The sequence below is a fragment of the Hippocampus zosterae genome, chromosome 7, assembly GCF_025434085.1.
Source record: "Hippocampus zosterae strain Florida chromosome 7, ASM2543408v3, whole genome shotgun sequence".
Classification (NCBI taxonomy): Eukaryota; Metazoa; Chordata; class Actinopteri; order Syngnathiformes; family Syngnathidae; genus Hippocampus; species Hippocampus zosterae.
Genome location: NC_067457.1, coordinates 18109926 through 18132777, shown reverse-complemented (window position 1 = coordinate 18132777; position 22852 = coordinate 18109926). Strand labels below are relative to the sequence as shown.

The window sequence follows — 22852 nt, the reverse complement described above, 5'->3', positions numbered from 1 at the left end:
AGTATTGTTAATATCACCTTTCCGCTAATGTAAAGTCAATGGAGTGTGTATTTGTGTGCGCGCGGGTGCATTCATTAGGCCTAAAATGAGGCATGACGTCCAAGTTGCTAAATGTGTGCTCATGTACTCTTAGACACAGTCTGCATCATTAGTAGGCCCTCCTCTGGGGGCAGTAGTGAGCAATTAGGGCACAGTTAGTCTTCCAGGAAAAAGACTGATTGTCATTACAGGGCGCACCGGGACTACCGGGACCTCAAGGACCTCCTGGAGCTCATGGAGGAAAGGCAAGTTGGCACATTAACACGTTTCCTTATCGCTGACTCCGGCAAATACTAAATCATATTTTGTTTTGTTTGCTCAGGTAATTGCCCAAACTTGTGTTTTGATTTTATTGATATTTCATCAGCAGATTAAAAATATACATATTTAATCTTAAAATCAAATTATTGGATTTTTTTTAAAAATCTAGATAATTTTGTTCTTTTTTTCTGCCCAAAACTCAATTTGTGGGTGGTTCATTCTCATGCAAATGAGCCATTGCACTCCCTCGACAGTGGGAGGGTAGGCTTGTTGTTAGCATGATGACTAGGAGCAACGCCACAGCGTTGTGGCTCTTACAGGCCCAGCATGTGAAGAAAGAATCGAGTGCCCATAAAAACTGTCACGATTGTATTTTCTTTGATGGGCGCAAAACTTCATCACTAAGCTGTCGATTTTCCAGTTTGTGTAGCTGATCTGTGTATGTGACACATGGAATAGACACATCACCAAATGCAAACATTGCAGCTCTGCTTAGTGTTTCTTTTTGTTGTTTTTAACCCAAGCGATTAAAAAGTTAAGTCATTATTTGTTTTGCTTCTGTGTATTTGTAGAAAATGCCTCATCCTGAAAATGAAATATGACGTTATTAATTTATCCACACAGGGACTTAAAGGGGACCAAGGTACTTCTGGAATGCCAGGGGATAAAGGAGAAAAGGTTGGCAGAAAAACATGCATGACAGCAATATTTAGTCGATGATATGTTTTGATCATTTCTTTATCATTATACTATTTTGTAGGGTCACCCTGGACCTCCAGGCCACCCTGGTCCAGCTGGAATGATGGGCGCAGCGGTAAATTGCTCTTGCACATTTTTTCTTTCCCCGAGATATTTTGCCTGCTCCAAATAGTCTCAGAACCAGTACACGTTTGCTCAATTTGCTATCATTTTGTTTGTGTTCAGGGTAATGATGGACAACCCGGTCCACCTGGTCCCCAAGGACCCCCTGGAGAGAAGGTCAAGCCAGAATTATGTTCTCTCCCACGCACAATGTTGCTCTCCAGCATAAGGGTCACACTGTGTAATGTGTAAAGCCGACGTGTCTAGTACTCCATCTTTTTAATGACTCTGTCTGTTTGTTTTTAATAGGGCAAAGAGGGTCTCAAAGGCATCCAGGGTCCACCGGGTCTTCCTGGCATGATCGTAAGAATCATTATGCAAGCATCCAAAATATTTACATTTAACTGCAGCGTGATCATAATGTTTTCATCGGAAAAAGTATTGTAGTCCTCCTTACTGTCAATGCGTTCCACTCAACTGCAGGGTCCACCTGGAAAAATAGGAAAGGACGGTATACAAGGTGAACAAGGAGAACCAGTAAGTAGAACATTTTAGCCTCATTTCATGTCACCTGACGAAGGCTATGACGTTGAAGCACCTTTTTTTATTTTTATTTTTTGATGACAGGGCAAACAAGGTGAACCTGGACCACTTGGAAACCCTGGGCTCCGTGGACTCCCAGTAAGTGGCTTCTATAGTCCTAAGACATGGAAAAAGAGCACAAGGCTGCCAGTTCACCACTTTATACTCCCATTCAGGGCTTCAAGGGCCACAGAGGAGAACCTGGTTCTACTGGGTCAAAGGTAGGCAACCCCAAATGCGCTAAAAATGCACACATACTGTACATATACACTATGTATTATGTACGGGTGCTACGGCAATCATTTTAGAATTACCGGGTAAATTTTATTATCGACGATCTAGAGGTGTTTCAAGTCTTCTGCTCTCATCACTTCCGCTCCATAAACAAATACAGCCTCAGGCTAGTGGATGTACATTGCATACATGCATTAACCATTAAAATATGGTATTCCTAATTACAATGGCTAATGCTCATGTGTTTGTTCTATACATCGTGGCATAGTGTACACGTCATCTGAGCTATTATTTCATGTGTCAAACAGGGAGAAGATGGAAAGCCTGGATTACCTGGACGGGATGGCAAACCTGGAAAAGAGGTACAATGTTTTTATTTATATTGTTGAATGAAGTATATAACTCTCACGTCTTGTCAGTAATTTCATGAGTATATCAAATATAGAAAGAAAAGTTGCATTATTTCCGTCGGAGAGAAATCGAGTGAGAAGAAAGGAAAACCTTATAATGAATAAATATAATGGTTCCTCCCAGCTATGCTGTAGCATAGAGATAAATATTGCACCGTAGAAAATCCTGGACTGTTAAAACTACACAAAACATTCTTCAGGCTGCAGCATTGCTTCCTGTCATATTTTGGAATCAAGCACACCAATGATTTCAACGAGCTTGGAACAGAGTGCCAAAAATAACTTTTAATCGTGTCTATACAGTCATTTACTGTGTAGCAGTGTAAAATATTACGCTGCAGGAGCTTTCTATACTATTAGAGTTTTGTCCCACTTTTCGTCACAAGGGACTTAATCCATCTCCATCTGCGTTTGCATATAATAATAATAATATAATAATGAAACATTTGATAAAAAGGACAAAATCCGACTTCAACGGACAGTTAGGACGGCAGAAAAAATCGTTGGCACCGCCCTACCCACTCTTGAGAACTTGCACACTGCAAGAATCAAGACAAGGGCACGGAAAATCCTCCTGGATCCCCCGCACCCTGCCCACCACCTTTTTCAGCCACTCCCCTCAGGCAGACGCTACAGATCCATGCGCACCAAATCCAGTAGACACTTAAACAGCTTCTTCCCTCTAGCCATTAACTCCTTAAACAGTCACTGACGTAGTCACTCTTCTTGCACCACAAAATGGTACTACAAAACTACTGGTTACTCTAAAATGGTTCAATGATGTTGTTGTTTACGATGATACTAGTGCAGCGTGTTATACCGGAGACAAATTCCTTGTGTGTTCTACATACTTGGCCAATAAAGATGATTCTGATTCTGATATAGACCAGAGCACCTTTATTCTTCTCTGCGCATGTTTTCAAACTGTTGTTTTGTTATGGCAGGGTTCAAAGGGGCCTCATGGACCAGAGGGACCCGTTGGACCAAGAGGCGAGCCAGTGAGCATGAACACATGACTCAGCACAGTGTCATATCAAGCGGAAAGACATACAGATATATGGAAATAAGTCCATCACTTCCTCTGTCTTTGTCTCCCCCCCCACCCTCCGCCAAGGGCAAGCAGGGTGAACCAGGGCCGTCGGGCAAAGCAGGCCTCCCAGGAACTCCAGTGAGTTATCTGTCACTACTCCGCGACATACCAGCTGACAAAAAAAAAAAAAACCCATCAACATCTGCAAATATGCTATCACAAAAACAACTTTAAATGATGGTGATATAATGTTGCTTGGCAATAAGTTACAGAGGAAACGGGAAAAGTTACATTTTAAGAATGAGAGCATGCCAAGTGGATTTGAAGCATTGCTTCATCTTGCAGATGAGCTGCCAGGCTATGAGGGAAGTTGTATTTGCCATGACATACATACATCTCTCCTTTAGAATGCTGGAAATTACTCGTTGGATAATTAAGAAAACCTTTATTAGTCTCGCAATGGAGAAATTCCAGATTCACAGCAGCAAAGTTATGAAAGGAAGAAGTAGAACAACAAAAAAATAGGAGCTGCTGGAAAGGCAGCCACTCTCGCGGCGCCATTTTGAAGTCAAAATAACAAAAAATAACACAAGACAACACATAGGACAGAGACAGTCGTGCAATCTTCACCACTTTTCTGCATACACTTTGTTGTCTGAAGCAGTTATAGATGAAAGAGGAGAGGATCAAAGTGTCCTTTCTCCAGTGGATCAGAGACATCATGCTGAAAAATGTGCACACGTCTGCTACAAGCAAAGTTGATGAGTGCGGTATCTCTTAAACTGAACCTCCTCAAGGTTGACAGAGGACTCACTCTGTGACTGTCGCTTAGTTGCACTCTTCTAAGTGCCACTCGAGTCCTCTTTAAGCTTTGGAAGCCTCCGCTCGCCATGTAATTGAGTGATTTCATACTCAAATGATGTCGCTTCACTTGCGAAGGAGTGTGATGGGGGTGATACAAGGACCAGGCCATGGCCACTGGCGCGCAGAGAGAAGGAGACTCCAGGTCCTCGACCTGATATATGGTTTACCTAAGAGGAGGTAGCCGGCGGGTGGCTCAGATGGGAACTACGTCAGTCAGCGGAGGGAGTAGATAATCAGAAATGGCCTTGAGGAGGGATGAGGAAAGGAAACTGAGCGGTAGGAAGATAAACTCTAGATTAGAAGAAGAGGAGGAAGGACTGCGAAATAACCCAAAATAGCATCCCTTTGCTACATTTGGTCAAAGTTAAACCATGTGTAGAACCTTAAAGTAAATGTTAATCTCGCTGGAACCTCTCTAAGGAGCAGGGTTTTAGGATTGCACTCAAATACGAGAATCGTACATTGTGTGTGTGGTGAACAGCCATGTCTTTGCCATCATTCAGGGTATGAGAGGGGAAAGGGGAGAGCCCGGCAATCCAGGATTACCAGGCTTCAGTGGACCCAAAGGTCCTCCAGTAAGTGTATGTTTTGGTTAAAAATTGCTGAATTACACCTCGATATTGTTGACATTCATCCCGATTTCCAGGGTCCGCATGGTCCTGTTGGTCCAGAAGGGAAACAGGTATCTTACACCAACAGCTTATATAATTTGATGTACTGTACACATTGCAATTTAGTTGTTTTTTTTTACATCTTTGGGGTCTTGTAGGGAGTCCCGGGCCGAGCAGGTGATCGTGGCCTTAAGGGGGAAAAAGTAAGTGCCAGGATTGATTCACATTCATAAATTTCGGGACAAAAACACAGCAGAGATATTATTATCTATTTCAGGGTGACTCGGGCATTAAAGGAGATAAAGGACAATCAGGAGAACCAGGTATACCAGGAAATACAGGACCGCCTGGCAGAAAGGGCCACACCGGGATGATGGGCATGTCTGGACCACCCGGTGAAGTGGGATCTCCTGGCCCTCAAGGACCTTCTGGGAACCCTGGCATGCCAGGCCCGAGAGTAAAACACTATCCCTATGATATTATCAATAAACATGGATGACGTGTTGGCAAATAATTCAGTCATCTAGAATCATCACCATATTCTCAGGGGGAGTCTGCATCACTGGAGCAGATGAGAAGGCTCATTCAAGAGGAATTGGCCAAGCAATTGGATGGTGAGGCAGCACCTCCGCTGGGGGTTCTCATCGTGTCTGAAGAGTGCATTTTGCTAGCAGTGTTTCTTTTTATACTTCCAGCTAAATTGGCCTACCTTATGGCTCAGATGCAACCAGCCCACGTGAAAAGTTCGGCGGGGCGCCCGGGACCACCCGGTGCTCCGGGTAAAGAGGGCATCCCTGGACGACCTGGCCCTCCCGGTGAACCGGGCATACCCGGACTAAATGGCGGAGAAGGATCAAGGGGACCCATGGGTCCAAAAGGTAAACGCCTTGCTTTTTAAAAAGGTGTAGTGCTTCAACTGTTGACTTTTGTGTGGCCAGTGTCTGATTGTTTCCCACTAGTGAGCACGGGTATGAATAGTCATCTGTCTCGATGTGTCCTATGATTCTTTGTAACCCGTCTCATTTCACAAAGTCTCATCTGCCTTTCACCTCCAAGATCTGGTTTTCCCGTACCTAGAATCGGATAATCAGATGGATGGATGCAGTGTGTACCCCCCAACAGTCTCACAAAGCCTTGACAAAGTGACACCTTTTAGTTTGAAGTGGCCAAATCCGTTGGGCTTTTCAAAAAACAGAATTTGATATGATTTCTACCAAATGTTTTAAGTTCATACCAAACACACGGGTGATACAGAATTGTGGAGCCGTTTTTGTTTTTATCATTTCATCTACATATGGCAACTAAATTTGATAACTAGGTAAAACAAAAGCCCCAAGTGGGATTAACAAGGTCCAAGCCAGTAGAAATGTATTGTTTATCATTGGAATTTGTTGTCTCTTCAAAAAGCACCCGAGGGATTTTCAATTGAGAAACATTAGAAGGTGAAATGCATTTTCAATCCAGTTTGGTAGCTGTAACTGGGAAACCTCTATAGTCACTAACGTATCATCTCTCTTATCATTGATATGGATAAAGCTGGCAAAGTATTTGTGACTGATTCGTAGCTCCCGACAACCAAGGCTTTAGCATGACACAATCCTGCTATTTAATTTTTCCATCCAGGTGAAAAGGGTACTAAAGGAGACAAGGGAGATTCTGGGATTGGTGAAAGAGGAGAGCAAGGCCCCCCTGGTGCAATAGGTGATAACCACAAACAAAACCTTTGACTGGACACCGTTTGCTCGGTGTTATTGGGTTTTGTTGTGAGCGATCTTGAGGGCTAAATTGCTTCTGTTTATCCCAGGCCCAACTGGTATGCCCGGTTATGGTAAAGACGGAAGCCCAGGACAAGCTGGAGCCCAAGGGGAGCCAGGTAACCCCGGCCCCCACGGTCAACCCGGCCCTCCAGGACCTTCTGGCCAATGTGACCCTTCCCAGTGTGCCTACTACGCCAGCCTTGCAAACAGACCTCACACCAAAAATGTCAAGGGGAATTAACTTTAGATGACACCAAGAGTTTGAAGTATAGCTGTATTTATGAACATTGTAGTGTCTGACTAAAAGAACATTTCAACTTCACTTTTGGAGGACTGACGTAATAAGTGCCGATGGTTGTTTTTTTTGTTTTCTTTGTGTTTTTGGTATGACGCTTGCAATCGATGGGGATTGGACACTGGGGACTTTGGAAGATGGAATGTGGCGTAAAGAGGGCAGCTAAATGTGTTTTCCTGTCTCGCATGCTTTCTGTAAAATATATTCGGAGACGATGCAGGTCCCTCCAGGTATGTCGAGCTATAGATTTTTTCCTCAGTGTCACCAACTGCTCCCTGCAAGATCGCCGCTTTAGTTTTTGGGTAATCTCTCGGTTTTGGGGTTATTTTACTGATATAGGGCGGGGGGGTTGGGGCTTTGGGATAGTAGACCATATTTGTGCTTCTTATGTATCCTTGAGTGAGAAAATTTTCACCCGCTTGTCCAAAATGGAGGTAAGTCTAAGTACCGGTACCTTTCTTCTTGATTATGTTTAAGCTTTAACAATAAACCTAAGGCTATGCAATTCGCCTTCCACTCTCCCAAATCATTGATTTGAGCTTTTCTACCTCTGGGAGAGATCGGAAGAGTTTTTTTAATGAGACAATCTGGCTCGTTCTACAAAAAAAAAAAAAAAGTCAAGACTTTGCAAGTAAGTTTGCGCGGAATTAATAGTGAGTGACTTTATCGAGCAGTTTTCATTTATTGAAGAGGGAATAACTTGTCACGTTTGTTACCGCATTCACTTGAGTGCTGAACTGCTTAGGTCATGACTATCGTTCACTTTTTTTGAAAGGCTCGTTGCTTCAAACCACTTTCTTGTGTGCCACTTGGTAACTTTTTGCTGAGGCTTATTCGGAGCTTATAAGAGCCGGCCAAGAACACCGATCTATTTGTCCCCCAGTTTCTTGTCAAATGTACTGGTCATCTAGAACTTATAAGGTTGACTTTTGTATAAAATGTATTGCATTTGGCTTCCTTTGGAAAAATGTACGCAAAAAAAAAAAATCCATTGGTTATTACAAAGAGAAACCCAAGGAGCCGTTTTCCAAAAACCCCAACAAACTAGATCAGAATTTATAAAAACGATTGCATTGCTATGCATTTTAATTTATGTGATGATGCGTAACTTGAACATCAGTGATTCCATGTCTGGTATCTGTTTTCAGTTATGTAGTTATGTCTCGTAAAACACAGAACCATTTGCTTACCTATTCTGATCCCAAGTCCTTTTATTCCATCCTGCAATATACTTTGAGTTGATCTTGGGGAAAATGGTGCTAAAAAGTTTTAAAACCGTATTTGAAAGGCTTGTGTAATGTACTGTGCTATCAAGACTGGAATAAATTCATCTCAAACCACGCTCGCAGGCTTTGATGGTGACGAGACTCCAGCTAATTTATTTTATAATCTATTGACATCTCGACTAACCTTTCTAAGGACTTTAGGTCCAATACAGGGCAATTTCTCCGGGAAGCATTCATTTGACATAATTGTGGCAATATGATGATAGCACTCATGGCGGTTGTGACACAGAAAGGATGCACATTTGGATTGTGAGGTACTGTATGCAACACTTCCAAAACACGTGGCTTTATTACATTGTTTGGAAAAAAAAAAGAACTTTGTTATCGTCCAGCATCAACAAGCACAGCCTGTGTTCTGCACTGTAAGTGAATTGAGTTTTAGTATTGACGTTTTGGTTTGAAAGACAAAGCACCAGAAGATAATTCCACTCAATTGTAACTGCCTCGTAATTGCATTGAAACTCAGTGGGTCAAACCCCTCTGTCTGGAGTTGTAAAAGAAGATGCGCTGATTGAAAATGAAATAATGAACGTAGTCGGACAAATGTTTCCTATTTTACAGTTTGTTCATATTTGTTTTGCTAAAGTCAGAAGCTCATTCTTCGCAGCATCTCACCTTCCGATAAGTTCCCATTACAGTTTCACGCAAGTCCAAATATCTATACAAATTCTACAGTTGTGCCTCGTCTTGATTCCCTTTGTGTCGCTACCATCCGCAGTTCCAACGTAGACTCGTCAAGAAGATCAAAACTAGACTTGTGGACCAGCCAAGAAACGCTGTCGCTTGAAAGTTGAAGACCCGAGTGTGCCAAATGAGCGCTGATGTCTCACTTTTTTTTATAAGCGCCCGACTTCGTCCCGCCGTACATGAAGAGAGGTGCTGGGTTTCGGTTTATGCAGGTTGATGGGTCACAAAGGCCCGGTGGACCAGGAGGACCCTTTGGACCGGCAGCTCCTGGGACACCGGGGCTTCCTTGTTCTCCACGTTCTCCGTCTTTGCCATCTTTGCCGATGCCAGGAGCGCCTGCAACACGTAAGGTAGCGTTAAAACAAATTTCTATCATTATTTGGCATCACTTGGTAACCAACTAGCCAAACTAGTGTTAGCATGTTCATCCAAGCATGAGTGGAAATTGTTGATTTTTATATCGCCGTATTCTTTCATGGCTTGCTTTGCATGGGAACTGCTGTTTTACCTGGTGCACCTGGGAGTCCTGCGCTTCCTTTGATTCCCACACCGGCTTCGCCCTTCTCTCCTTTATCTCCCTTAGCTCCAGGATCACCTACAGAAAGCAGCCATTGGACTCAAGTCTTGGTTCTGCATACGTCAGTGTTCATTTATCACATACAGTACATACTGACCTTTCTTGCCCGGTGCACCCGGGATCCCGAAGAATCCCGGGTGGCCTTTGGCACCCATCGGCCCTTGAGCTCCCGGTGGTCCCGGCGCTCCGTCAGCTCCGGCAGGGCCCGGCGGTCCGGCTAGTCCTGGGATGCCAGGGGCTCCCAGGGCAGCGGGCCTCTTTAAAAAATCTTTCATGAATTCTGCTAATTGTTCTGTGTAGGCAAGAGAAACAACAAGTCAATTTGTCCCGCTAGGTGTCAAGTCAAAGTGCACAAACTACCTTCAACAACAGCCGAACACATATCCCGAAGCCTTTCATCACTCACTCTAGGACCCTGTGAGTTCATAAGTATTAGTACCAGTACATGTTATATTTCAGGGTACCATCTGGCACTGTCGGCAGGTGCAACACTTACAGGCAGACCCCTGGGACCCGGCGCTCCAGGTAATCCCGGCTCTCCCTCGAGTCCTCGGGCTCCCATTGGACCAGCCAAACCCTCGTGGCCTGGCTGACCTGGTCTGCCTTCTGCTCCGGTTGCTCCTCTGACGCCCTTTGCGCCATGCTGTGGAGGACAGTGGAAATCAATGTCAGTCCACTCTGACACTACCAATAATTTTATGTCCAGCCTACTCGTGGATTAAAAAAAACAAAAACGTATGGTGCTCCCAAGCATTAAAATAACATTGATACCTCTCCTTTAATTCCAGGAATACCAGGTGGGCCCTTGATACAGATGACAGAAGAGAAAAGGTAGGCTTCATGTTTTATTCCAACGAATATTAAGTCAAATGTCGCAGTGACATTACGAAACATACCTGGTCCCCCTTGATTCCAGGATCTCCAGCAAGACCTCTATCACCCTAATCACAAAAGAACATTGCAAGGATATGTTGTAGTCATTAAATAATAACAACGATATGTCCCGAAAGCGATAGGCATACCAAACTTCCTTTTGGTCCCTCTGGTCCCATTGGCCCCTACAACCCAAAAAATTAATAAATATGCTTTGACTCTTGTTTGCTTTTAGGAAGAAAAAATAGTGATAAGATATCCTTTATTCGTCCCACACTGGGGAAATTTACTGATTTACCTGATCCCCCTTGTGTCCAGTGTGACCTTTGATTCCGTTTTCCCCACTGTTGCCTTTTTGTCCCTTTTCACCCTGTGACAACCAATTTCACACCGCCTTAAAGCAATCTGTTCATTTGTCATTGGAATGTCACTCTGGCACAGTCCCAATGATATAATGAATAGCAAAAAGGTCTTACCTCGATGCCTGGAGGACCCGCAGGCCCCACTGGACCTTGTTTCCCTGGTTCACCCTGAAAATGTATTGGGGGTTGGGGGGGTGGGGGGGGGACAATAATGCAATTGTCACGGCTATTCCTCCATACACCTTGTTGTCATAAGTAACTATCAACGCACAGTTGACCCTTTATCTCCTGGTTTTCCATCTACTCCAGGTGTTCCGGCCTCACCCTGTACCCAAATATACATGCGTTAATGTCAAGCAAACATGAAACGAGTGTTCAAATGTATGAATCTCACAGTTTTGCCTGGAAGTCCAATTGGCCCAATGGCTCCATCAGCACCAGTGTCACCCTAAAGATGTCCAAATGATTATTTCGGACACTTCATTATTCAACATGAGACATAAGTTTAAAAAATAGAAGTACCTTTTCACCAGAAGGTCCAACTACTCCCTGTTTACCAGGAAGTCCCTGAAGAGAATAAAAGAAAATACCCCTAAAATATGTTGGCCAAATATAATATGTATTTCCATGCATAGAATCTGATTATGGTGTGAACCACAATGGCGCCACGTCCAAGATGTAGCATTCCAAAAAAAAAAAAAAAAGCATAAGCAGCCTTTCAATTAGGAATTATTAAAGCAACACATATTAAGCAGACTTACCGGAATACCCACAACGCCCCTCACACCAACTATTCCGGCTGGACCAGGCTCTCCCTGTTGCGTATATTGACATTTGAGTCACACGCAAAAGCCGAGAATACACATTCCAACATGTATTCATTTATGTGTAGCTGAAAAGTCACCTTGGCACCATCAACTCCAGAAATTCCATCAAGGCCATCTTTGCCTGGCGCTCCCTGACATACACCCGCCGCACAAGTCAAACAAAAAATAAAAACCCCACCACCACAATTGTGAGTGCTTTGTTAAAAATGCAGAAAATTCATTCATATTTGAAAAACCAATCAGTCCAACTTACAACATCTCCCTTTTCTCCTCGAGTACCCTGCTCTCCTTGAGGGCCCATTGCTCCCTAATCAACACAGTCCAATCATAAATGACAAATGGGGAAATAGCATTTGAAATCATATCGTGCGGCGTGTTCAAATTGGATTACTCACTTCATCACCTTTGGGTCCCTCCAAACCTTGACGTCCACGCAATCCCTCCACACCCTGAGGGCAGAACCGCATTCATTAACACTATCCGCAGCTCCTCATTGGTGTAATTGGCAAAACAAGATTGCTTACGGGAGCCCCAGGTGGGCCGGTGGGTCCAGGCATGCCGTTGAAACCTGGAGGACCCTGGAACGGAAGCGATCTTTACCAAGATACAAATCTTTATCCTGAATTGATGATCCGAACTTTTTGTTGAACTTACCCTGTCTCCTTTTTCTCCAGTTGTACCGGGTAATCCAATGGGTCCTCTTTGTCCCTGAGACAAACGGTGATCATATTATATAGGAGACATGATCGCATTTTGTGGATAGACACAGGTAGGTAGTCTTACGTCATCTCCCATGCGACCCGGCGTACCTCGAGGACCTTCGGGTCCAGTGTCTCCCTGCGCAATCAATGAATATAATCGCATATTCACACGAAATAAAACTGTTTGGAGTCGATGTTGTTTGCGGTATACCTTTTCTCCAGGTAGACCATCTTTGCCATTTTCACCCGGCATACCTTTGTGTCCCTTTAAGGCAACAATCCAATAATCCGTTTCTTGTATTTTGCCATTTGAATTCAAAAGTCAAGGCTTGCCGAGAGCATTTCCTGATTAGCTTTTCTCACCTTCATGCCCGGTAGCCCAGCCAGTCCCTGGGGTCCAGCAGGGCAGGCTGCAGGGCACTACAAATATATTCCAGACACACCGATGGGGGGGGGGGGGAATAAATAAAGAAAGAACAACCCAGTGGCTCGTCGCATCATTGAGGAGATAATATCTAACAATTTCGCAGCCATGCATCCACGAAACGTGACGACAGGGTGCAAAGTAAGACACTCACAGATTCCCCACTTCCCTCACCACTGGCACCAGGCGGCCCCTAAAACACAGCAGAGTCACATCTCAAACATCCAAAGAGGCTTTAGATGTTTAGACCAATCAAACATCCCAAACAGAGATTCCCCGTGGGCAGCATCACCAAATGAAGAACTTTGAGAAGAAAAGTATCCACGTGTCAATAAATCTGACATAGACCAACAGACGCATGGCAGACATGCATTGACCAACATCTTGTAATCCAAATTCGACACCCAGGAAACGACCACCGAACAAATGACCTCCGTCGGGCTTTTCTTACCACTGGACCAGGAGGTCCTGGAATCCCTGGAGGTCCTGGGTTTCCATTAGCCCCTTTGGGTCCTGGGGGACCCTGCAAGACATGTCATCAAAACTTTCAAGCCAAAACTACGGATTTTTCGAACGTGATTGATAAAAAAAACCTGCGCCAAACCTTTGGACCGGGGGTGTATTTGACAGGAGGGAATATCTCAGAGTATTGTTTCAAAGAATAACTATGATTTGCTTGGACTACTTAGAATAACATTTATTCTTATCTGAAATGGTTGTTTCATTCCCCGACTCTGACCTCAGGTCCGATATTCCCTTCATCTCCCGGGATTCCCGGTTTCCCTGGCGGTCCCTGTCGGAAACGAACGGAGAGTGAGTTACAGCGGGATCTTCACTGCACAAGAGCATATTGGAAAGCCGGTAGGTTGTGAACACGTACAGCAGGTCCTTCAATTGCCAGGCCCTGTAAAAACACAACGGCATAGAAGAGATTTGATTACTTCATCTTTGAGGATTTCCACTAGGGGTCACCAGCTCCTGTCCTCGGGGGGCCCCCCTATCGTGCATGTTAGATGTGTCCACCCCTCCAGAGCCTGATCCTTTCAAACAGGTGCGTTGGAGGAGGGAAACACGTCGGACTGGGGCGGGGGGCCATGGAGGACCTGAGTTGGCGAGCCCCGATTTAGACCTTCCACTGGTTGTTAAAAGAATCGCGTTCACTCACAGCAGGACCTGCAGGTCCGGGAAAACCAGGAAGACCCTAATTTGCCCGTGCAGGAAAGTGTCAAGTTTAATTGTTGTGCCATCTTAGTACTGGAATATGATCGAGAGTTTGAAATGGTTCCTTACTCTCTCGCCCACTAGCCCTCGAGGACCCATTGGGCCAGGAGAACCCTGCAGTTAACAAATAGATGACCATGGCGGTTTAGCAGACATTAAAAAAAAAAAATTGCTGATGGTCATAGAGGGGTTTTCTTACAGCAGGTCCCGGAAGACCAGGTAGGCCTCGCTGTCCCGGAAGTCCAATTTCCCCCTGCTCACCTTTGCTGCCCTACCAAGCACACACACACACACACACACACACACACACACACACACAAACACACAACGCCAATCGGAGAGCTTTATCTCGCTCGTCCGCACAGTTGGTCGACCGCGCAAAGGTTGCGACAGTGACGATCAATCTTTTTTTTTTCTCCGTTTGTTTGGGACTCGAGTTGTATGACTGATGAGCTAACCGTTTGCTCGATCGAGTTCGGCTTCACGTTTGCGGCACCGATTATGCGTTGAACTGGCGACTCTGAAGTCTTAGAAGTTGCCACCAAAAAGTAAAGCCATAGAGGGGGGAAGAACGGTCCTATTTTCAAAGGGGGCGGTTCATTTGTTTTATACTTACAGCTGCACCCGGCGTGCCAGGAGAGCCCGGAACACCCTGGAGATGAGTTAAAACGGTCGATAACAGCACTGCTAAATAAAACTTTCAACATAGAACACAAATGTTTATAACGAGCATTCTTACATCTCGTCCATCTCTGCCGTCTTCTCCTGCAGGACCCCGAGGACCTGCAGGGCCGGTGACACCGGGGGGCCCTGGGACTGATCTGTCGGGCTGTGACGGGTAATGTTGGGCGGTCAGTCATTAAAGTGGCTTTTGGTTATGTAGTGATGAAACACATGGCCAATTTGGTCGATTTCTGAATGTGCTGTATTCTACTCTAAATTAGAAATCATGACATCTCAAATGAATATTGCCACTCGGCCGTCGTGTGTAAAATGTACAAAATGTTTTTCTTCAACCATCTCGTGAATTGGATTTGGAACAAAGCAATGAGGCGATCAAGCAACCTAAGAGTTGAAACAAGAGTTCAAGCGTAACAAAGTAGAGTAGATAGATAAATACCTCCGCATTGGCAAACATCTGAAGGAGCCAGAGAAATCAGGAAAAAAAAATAGCTGAGTTAGTGAAAGTCAACACACCCCTTCGTCCCCGTAAGAGCCAGCAGAAGCGCATCTGCTAAGAATCATTGCAGTGAGTTATCATGCTTTTATTTCAATACAGAGCCCGTCATACAACCATTCCCGGGATAAACAACCGTCCCTCGACGTGTTATCCTGCGGCTCATCAGGCAAATGCATATGAATGAACACGTGGCGTAGATGCAAACATCGATACAGTTACTGTGTCGCCTTTATGACACTCCTCTCGATGCTTTTCTGAGGTGCAAAAGTTGCTCAATGAGCGACCAAATAACCAAAGTAACAAGCATGCTAATGAAATAATTGCTGTCCCACAGGCTAGCAGGCATGCTTGGATGAAATGAAAATGAGATCCAGGAGGATATGCGCGTAATGTTTTTCAACGCGGTTTGGCGATGTCCACATTTTTACAAGTTCATTGTTGTTTAAATGCCAATTCAGGCTAAAATCCAAATGAATTGCTCACCACAGCAACGCAGAATTAACCAAAGGCATGCAGGCATCTAACCAATTAAGATTTTATAACGAGGGGGGTTCCTCGTTCGCTAACTTTGCATTCAGACTTGGTTTACGCCTCTTCGTTCCATCATCGTGTCGGTTACACGCTTGCACAGTTCCATCTCTGCCTCTGGCTCGTTTTGCCGAAAACCACAAACCGCAGCAGGACGCAAAGCACATGTGGAACCCCCCCCCCCCCACGTACCTCGGTGGCAGGCAGCTCATTGCAGTTCTCTCGCCGGGCTCTCCTTGGGTCGCAGTGAATCAGCATCCACTGGAGCTCAAACTGAAACGATACATTCACGTAGTGTCACGACACATGCAGCCAGTGAATAATCAATCAATACCAAAATACCCCCCCCCCTCGCCCCCGTTGACCTGAGAGAACTTTTTTGGGGGGGGGGGGGGGCAATTCACTTTTTCCTTGACAATCACGATATGCTTTTCTGATTCAAGACAAAATAACACTGTGCAGTATTTGGTATATGGAAGCAGATAACAGGCTTGCAGTTTTTCCGTTATAGTGCGTCAGTAGGGACTCAATTGGTGCGCCGATGTGTGTTGTCAACTTTAATTTCTTTCTTGATAATATTTTAACCTGTGCTTCTTCGTCTTTTACTACCTCAAAGAGCGACGTAGAAATTCCCACCTAAGTCAGACACTGACCAAAAGTGGTTTTCTTGACTGAAAAAGCTCAAAGCCAGAATTCGTTTTGATGCAGCGCCCTCTATGGGTTGTTGGTATTGACTTATTCTACAATTCATACTTGAATCGGACATACGGTAGGCGTTCAGAAAGCATCATTTACCAAAGGCAATCCAATAACATTGCTTACCACCACGGAGGCCTCGGGATCAGCGTCAAGCCTGCCTAGAAGAGTGTCTCCCTCCGTGTTGATGGGCCCCTTGCCCTTGATGGGCTTCCGGTCCACGGGCTGGCAGTCCACGTAGAGCGTGACCTGGTCGCGCTCGACGCCGATCATCACCTTGTGCCACTTGGTGTTAAAGAGTACAGACAGGCCAGAGAAGGTGACGGTCTGCAGGTTGCCGTCAGGGCTCGTCAGGAAGTACTCCAGGGACTGCTGGTCTCCGTTGAGCTTCATCCCGGCCTGCTTGCGACCGTCCTCGTCGACTATTTGCCAGACGTTCCACACCTTGCTCACTGTGTTCTTGATCATGCGGAATGTCACCATGAAGGAATACTCATCGGGGAAACCACGGGGAAAGTTCAGCCTAGGTCCACGTATAGGAAAGTGGGGTTTAAAAATCATCCGAATCGATGAAGTGTACAAAGAAGTCAACATTTCTCACTCGTCCATTTTCTCGTTGTGACAAGCGTGGAAACGAGCAAGCGAGGAAAACAGAATCGCAATTCGATTATTTTTTTAAATGAGCCATTTTCACCGTAGGTGGTGAATTCATTTCTGCGGCCTGCTTTTAATGTTTTTTTTTTAATCGTCTTGTAAACAACCAAGGTGAGGCACTAAAATACGTTTCCTGTTAGCCAATTAAAACAATCGGAGCTCTTTCTAGTGTTGAACCTCTCAAGTATGTGCTGCATTTGCCCCGCAGATGGAAGGAGAAGGATAAGGGGATGTACAGTCAAACACCTCGGCGAGGACGAACTTGAAAGTAGCAGCGGCCGGATTGGAGAGACAGTAAAGGCGTATTAGCATTCAGTGACAGTGCAGCCAAAGCGTTACGTAACGGCTTGTGATCAAGCCGGCCCTGCGGGAGGATCAGCGTCAATGCGGCTGAAGGGGTGGCAGCTTTGATTAGGTAAAGTGCCATTACCTGAACAAACTCTTTAATTCACTTCTGTGAAATCGCGCCTTACGGTAAAAACTCTAATACGAAGCGATAATCGCCCAATAGGAAGGCATACATTACACACACACAACTTATAGCGTCAAGGCAAAACTGACAAAAGTGACTCAACAGTTTGCTGTTTCAAGGCATCCTTTACTGCGGGGAAAGCTGCAAGTTCCTGATAAACCAAATAAGCGCCAAGCGATCTACATACGTATTGAGTGGCTGCAAGACACAAACTTCTAATGACTTAAGAACCTTTTTAAGGACCTTTTTAGGCTAGCCAGGAGTTCAGATTCACTTGCTTGATTACCGTAAATATTAGTTTTTTTTTCTAATCTTGATCCTTTGGTGGGTCTCAGTTGGAGACCGCAGCTGATTTGAAGCTACAGAAGCCCCCTCCCCCCACCCCTCCAAAAAAAAAAGCTAATCCGGACACACTGCCAAGTCCAACCTTTAATTACGAGCTCGTGAATTTTTTACAGGAAGCTAGTGATTTTGTCAGCACTCGTTATTTATCCCGCTTATGTTTCACAGTCCTGAAAGCAGCGCATGCAGCACAAGATAAATCATGGCCAAATATGACGTGTCAAGAATTGTCCCCAGGAAGCTGTTTTTGTGTGATGTAGTCTGATTTGGTCCAAAAGATGCACTGTAGTTAGTAGTTTATTTTCTGGTTATTTTCTGGTTTGTTTCTCCAACGTCTCCTCTGAAATGCATCATAAAACATCCCTTTGCGGCCCGCTAGATGCCAAATACGTTCAGACACGTTTTCAACGATCAATTACGTGTCCCCTTCGCCATGAAGTGTAAAATCTGCGGCCGACCTGTAATAATGCAACACCTGCAACGGGAGCGCACCCGGCGACATTCAAGTGTGTTTTTAAGTTGCTCTTTCAAACCGTACGCTGAAAAATTGGACTTACATGGTTGGAATTTGAAAGTTGGCCTCCCGGTCCAGGCGGTAGGCCACCTGGAGAGGAGAGGAGCCCTCGACCTTCCTCACGCCTTTAAGGGGGATGACATCCAGCTGGAACTGGGTGATCAAATCAAAACCTAAGCAGTAGAAATGCGTAGAATTGGTTAGCGTAAAGCTAGTATGCAGTAGTTAATCTGGATGTTTTTTTGTGCGAGTGTTTTTTTTTTGTTTTCAATATGATGAAGCAAAGGGAGAAAGAATCATTCGCCACTGGTAGTCTAGTGGTTCACATGGCTATGTACAGTACCCTATCCACAAGGATTTTCCGACTGCCCGGCAAGCGATATCTGAAAGTGAGGATGGTGTACAAAGAGTTTTTCACCTGGAAGATCATCCTGTCCGCTTCTCATAGGTGGGCAGACAGTATCGCCATCCAGTCGGTTAAAGTCCAGTTCTGATAGGACAGAAGGTATGACGTCGGGGTAAACACATGCATGTTTTATTGTCTTGAGTATTTGCAAAACGTTAGCTTTCCATGCAGCCTTCAATTCTTGGGCAAATTAGAGACTGTGAATACAATGGATTCAATACATTATAATGCTTAGTTTAGTCTTTTTTATTTTTTTCTATTTTCCCAGAGTCCCTTTGGTGGCAGCCATTTGAAGTCACCCCAGTCAACAACCTGAGTCAGCCAGAGACGCATCTGGAAGCCCTTCACCGAGCCCACATAAACGCTGAGACATGAAACCGAGCGGTGAGACGGAATTTCTCATGACTTTTTTTTTTTTTTTAATTATTGCTACTAAACACTTATCTAACCGCACACTCAAGTCGTTCAAGTTACTGTCTGCCGTCGCTTTACACGGGCAACGCCAGTCATTACTGTAACGACTGTGCCACGGACCACAATGAAGTTGTCACATGGCATCCCGCGTGCACTTTTTGAAATACACCAACAACAAAATAATAATAATAATAATGCGGCACTCGATCTGCAGCTTACTGCAGTCATAATACATTTACGGCTTTCCCTAAAGAAGTGCAGACAATAGGATTGTTGGGACTGTCGCAGGAGGATGTTTAATCGGATTTAATCCTCTGCACGAAACAGACCACAAAAGCGTGGAAGCTATTTTGGGGCCTTTGCTTGGTGGTTTATGATAAAGAGAATGACCCGGCAATGGCACAGGATTGAACATGAATCATATACATTGACTGGCCACTTTTTTAGGTACACCTGCACAGTCCTATTTGCGTTTGTCATAGTTTTTGCCGAGGGCCGTGATGATTTATGATGTATACACTCAATGCCTGCTCTTTTTGAGTATATATATATCACTGGCCCGATAGCAAATGTAAAAATGTAAAACAAATTTCAATGCACTTAATAATGAACAAAAAATGGAATTTGAAATCGGCGCTCATGGAAAGTATTCATTCATTCATTCATTCAAAGTAGTGACAACCAAATATTGAGGCGTTCAATTTATGTTACATGGGATTTCCTGGGACTGATTTCTACCAAAATGAAAAAAAAAGGAACGACAATCAGCAAAAAAAAAAAATAAACAATCAACACTCTTTATTTCCTTTAGCGGGCCACAAGAAGTGATGTAACGGACCAGATCCGGCTTTGAATTTGTCACTTGGGATCGAATTGAAATGCATTGCGAGAGGTGCGAAAGCAAATCTCGGCTGTGTAAATATGACGCGTATCGATCGCACTGTGCGGTGACTTACGTCCAAGTGCAGGAGCAAGCAGGAGGGCCACGCAGACGGGCAAGTACGTCCATGCCGTCACAGCACACGGCTGCCTTCTGCACAGAAAACAAGAATTTGGAACTGAAGAAAGACAGCTCATTGAGAGACTGTGAGTCGGCACGTTAGCTGGACCTTTACCAGAGGAATCACGTGTCCAATCATGTTATTTGGCTGCACAAAAGGGCAGAATATTCAAATCCGTCTATTTATGATGCAGCGCGCCTCTTCGTAAGTAGAGACTGCAACCCACTCGCAGATGCCGCCGATATTAGCCACCGATACTCAAGTCGGGGGGGGGGGGGGGGGTGATAAGTCAGTCCCTCTCAGCAGTAGTTTTTGCAGCAGATCGACACATTATGATTTGCATTACAAAGATATTTATGGACAATTTATTGTCACCGTGTGAAATGACATTTTATAGATCAAATATAAATAAATACAAATACATCTGGATCGTTAAAAATCCACTCCCAAATCCACACCCAGAGATTTATAAAAGCCTGCCGCTCATCCATCGGAGAGACTGACGCTCCGCAGGTGTCGTCAAGGGCCTAACCTCTCCCGGTGTTAACTCTCTTGCAGATAAGTGTGAATGGACGTGTGAGTGAAATGCCAAGGGAGATGACTGATGGCCTTGTCAGCAGCGAGGTCTTTGCAGGGCCAGACGTTGGCCTCCGAGAAGATCTTTGAACCCCCTCAGGGTCTCTTTTTACCTCAGTCCATCTCGAAGGTACCGCCGCATCTGTCACTTTTCCATGCAGGCACTTTTCGAAATGGGTCTTGCGTAGGCGATGATGACAACCGTTTTTTTTTTAAACCATTTGAGTTATCATGAGCATTTTCCCCACATGATCACATCGCACTTGACACCTAATTTTTTTATGTGGTGATATTTACCGCTTGAAAAAAATGGAATGTGAGAGAAAAAAAAATGTTCCCTCCAAGGGACACATTTATTTTCATGCAAGACAAACGAATTCTGTTATGTTGATCAGTGCCCTTAATGCAAAATATAAATTAGTTAGCACATTAGTTAGCACAACTAGCACATTAGTTAGTTGGCTCCACAACTAATTTGGATCCCAAGAAGGTTAGAAGTGCATCTTTCTATGGACTCTGACCTCAAACTGTCCCACTTTGATGCTAAGAGAACCTTCCAAATAAGGTTAAAAACAGATTCTCTTCTTTAAAGTCCCTCCTTGTATTCGAAATGTGCTTAAAAGTAAGGCCCCGGGCAGTCCCATAGGCCATTTAACATCATGACAAGCCCCCCCCCCCCCCCCCCCCCGCTTTTACAAAGTGACAGGATTTTTAGTTTCCCGCCACATATTTGCCTGTGACCCGACGAAAAGTAAAGAGAAACCGGAAATAACCTTTCACCGAGCCTCTTTGTGGAAGGTCACGACAAAGCTTTGAGTGATGACCCCGCCCTGACATTGATCTGGCGCCAGTTATTTACCTGTTCAAAGTGGAGGAGCAGAAGACCATGTTTCACCGCGATGGAGGCTTGGCGATGCGATACGGATGCTGGAGCCGAAGTAGATTAGAATCCTCCACCCCTCGGGCCGGGTCCTACCTGCGCATGTTGACGAGTGAGTGCGAGCGGCCACGTAGGGGCTGTTGAAGCGTTTTGGGAAGCCAAATAAAAGTTGGCTTAATGGTCTCCCATTGGCCAGGAGTTCTTAGGGAGGGTGGTGTCAACGTTTTATGACCGCACTTAAAAAGATGCTTGAGCCCCAGGCCCAATGTGTGTAAACTGGTTCTATTATTTTTTTTCTTCCTGCCTCTCTTGGGTGCCTCCTAATGATACGTGCGGTCTGTGTGATTCTCTTAATAATTGTCCTTGTAATAGCGAAGAAGCAGCAGCGCGCCAGGTGATGATACGTGCATTTTATAATCACGTGTTGGCATCAATTTCCCAGAGGAATGCATGTCGCCCTGTTGCGTTGACATCAACTCGCCTTGTTATTAACTACGCATGCCACATGTGTGTGCGAACGCACATCATTCAGGCTGACGTGAAACACGCTCCAAAAAAGCTCAATTACAGGATCGGGCCAACCGGTTGGCTCCCATTGTCAACAGGGCCCTTCATGGAGACCTTGAGGCCTTGGCAAATGTCATTGATGGTTTTAAGCCGTGAATTTGTTTGGGGTTCGCAACAGCTGCTTAACAGGAAAAGGAGCGTTTTGATCTTTTAAAAGAAATGATATTTTTACAAGGCGGTTATTCCAAAGCGTACAACTTAGGTCTTGCATTTCTAACAACCAAAAGCGCAATAACCGTCTCATAGTCTCAATCAAAATTGAGCGTTGTTACCTCTTCAAAGACGTGAAATGCGTGAACCGTTTTACCAGAGGACAATATAATGACCGAAGCATAGCGGGTTTGTAAGCAAGAGGGAGCCGATAGTACAGCGGCTGACCCCATGCGACCAGTTAAGTTAATTGAGAGTTGGCGCAAGCACAGACAGAGCCAGCAGTAAGAAAAAGAAAAAAACAACAACAATAAGTCTTTGTTTTTGTTTTTTTTCCCAGCAGACCACATGACTTGCACACTCATGCACCTGAGGATGTAACGAGCTCCGCCCTTGAGCTGGAGTCCAGCTGGATCTTTCCTGTAAATGTCAACGTCACAATAGGTCGGCGCACGCGTAAACTCCGAAGGTTACGCGGTCACATCTCCGAGTTGAACTGCATCAAGGTCAGTAGGCTCTGATGGAATGTGCCAATGCATTTGTCGGATGTGCGGCTCTTCTGACTGAGTAGAACGTTAGCGCCGTGCTATGTTTAATCTTGCTTCATCATGAATTAGACACCAATTTAAA

General features: G+C 44.8%; 2 protein-coding genes and 1 long non-coding RNA gene across 5 annotated transcripts in view; 2 read left to right on the top strand and 1 right to left on the bottom strand.

Annotated features, from left to right (window-relative positions):
- The window catches only part of LOC127603553 (collagen alpha-1(XXII) chain-like), a 33623-nt gene extending 26788 nt beyond the window's left edge, over nt 1–6835 (top strand). Inside the window, 19 exon segments of the mRNA XM_052069901.1 lie at nt 231–284; nt 925–978; nt 1061–1114; nt 1225–1278; nt 1411–1464; nt 1585–1638; nt 1729–1782; nt 1860–1904; nt 2226–2279; nt 3272–3325; nt 3442–3495; nt 4725–4796; nt 4868–4903; nt 4991–5035; nt 5110–5289; nt 5380–5446; nt 5528–5710; nt 6456–6533; nt 6637–6835. Of these exon segments, the coding sequence (XP_051925861.1) occupies nt 231–284; nt 925–978; nt 1061–1114; nt 1225–1278; nt 1411–1464; nt 1585–1638; nt 1729–1782; nt 1860–1904; nt 2226–2279; nt 3272–3325; nt 3442–3495; nt 4725–4796; nt 4868–4903; nt 4991–5035; nt 5110–5289; nt 5380–5446; nt 5528–5710; nt 6456–6533; nt 6637–6830 (1440 nt within the window). The 3' untranslated portion in view covers nt 6831–6835.
- Nucleotides 6836–8417: 1582 nt separating this feature from the next.
- Nucleotides 8418–20156, bottom strand: LOC127603516 (collagen alpha-1(IX) chain). Of its 3 annotated transcripts, XM_052069831.1 has the most exons (37): nt 20005–20156; nt 18647–18718; nt 18272–18401; nt 16373–16769; nt 15743–15823; nt 14963–14980; nt 14582–14671; nt 14459–14494; nt 14042–14113; nt 13912–13956; nt 13787–13822; nt 13502–13525; nt 13361–13414; nt 13073–13144; nt 12776–12814; nt 12561–12617; nt 12409–12462; nt 12280–12333; nt 12151–12204; nt 12021–12074; nt 11892–11945; nt 11750–11803; nt 11574–11627; nt 11431–11484; nt 11192–11236; nt 11064–11117; nt 10941–10994; nt 10784–10837; nt 10606–10677; nt 10457–10492; nt 10331–10375; nt 10206–10238; nt 9931–10077; nt 9795–9849; nt 9532–9726; nt 9366–9452; nt 8418–9202 (listed from the first exon to the last, which is right to left on the bottom strand). In XM_052069831.1, the coding sequence occupies exons 1-37, from the start codon at nt 20123–20125 to the stop codon at nt 8997–8999; spliced, it is 2859 nt and encodes a 952-aa protein (XP_051925791.1). In that variant the 5' UTR covers nt 20126–20156; the 3' UTR covers nt 8418–8996. The 3 variants fall into 3 exon arrangements, with proteins under 3 accessions (XP_051925791.1, XP_051925794.1, XP_051925793.1); XM_052069834.1 differs by lacking the exon at nt 12776–12814; XM_052069833.1 differs by lacking the exon at nt 14963–14980.
- On the top strand, nt 18612–22829 carry LOC127603558 (uncharacterized). Its single transcript, XR_007963091.1, has 4 exons — nt 18612–18733; nt 18903–19018; nt 20608–20755; nt 22566–22829. It is a non-coding gene; the product is annotated as an uncharacterized LOC127603558 (long non-coding RNA).
- Nucleotides 22830–22852: the final 23 nt, after the last annotated feature.

What these genes read in the sequence shown, in the direction of transcription:
- LOC127603516 (XM_052069831.1), bottom strand. Translation starts at nt 20,125, where the DNA reads ATGAGCTGTCTTTCTTCAGTTCCAAATTCTTGTTTTCTGTGCAGAAGG. An exon ending in CTGGAGAAAAAGGAGACAGG is followed by an intron (nt 12,075 to 12,150) that starts GTAAGTTCAACA and finishes CTTCCGTTCCAG; the next exon opens with GGTCCTCCAGGTTTCAACGG. An exon ending in GAGGAGAAAAGGGAGATGTT is followed by an intron (nt 11,628 to 11,749) that starts GTAAGTTGGACT and finishes GGTGTATGTCAG; the next exon opens with GGAGCGCCAGGCAAAGATGG.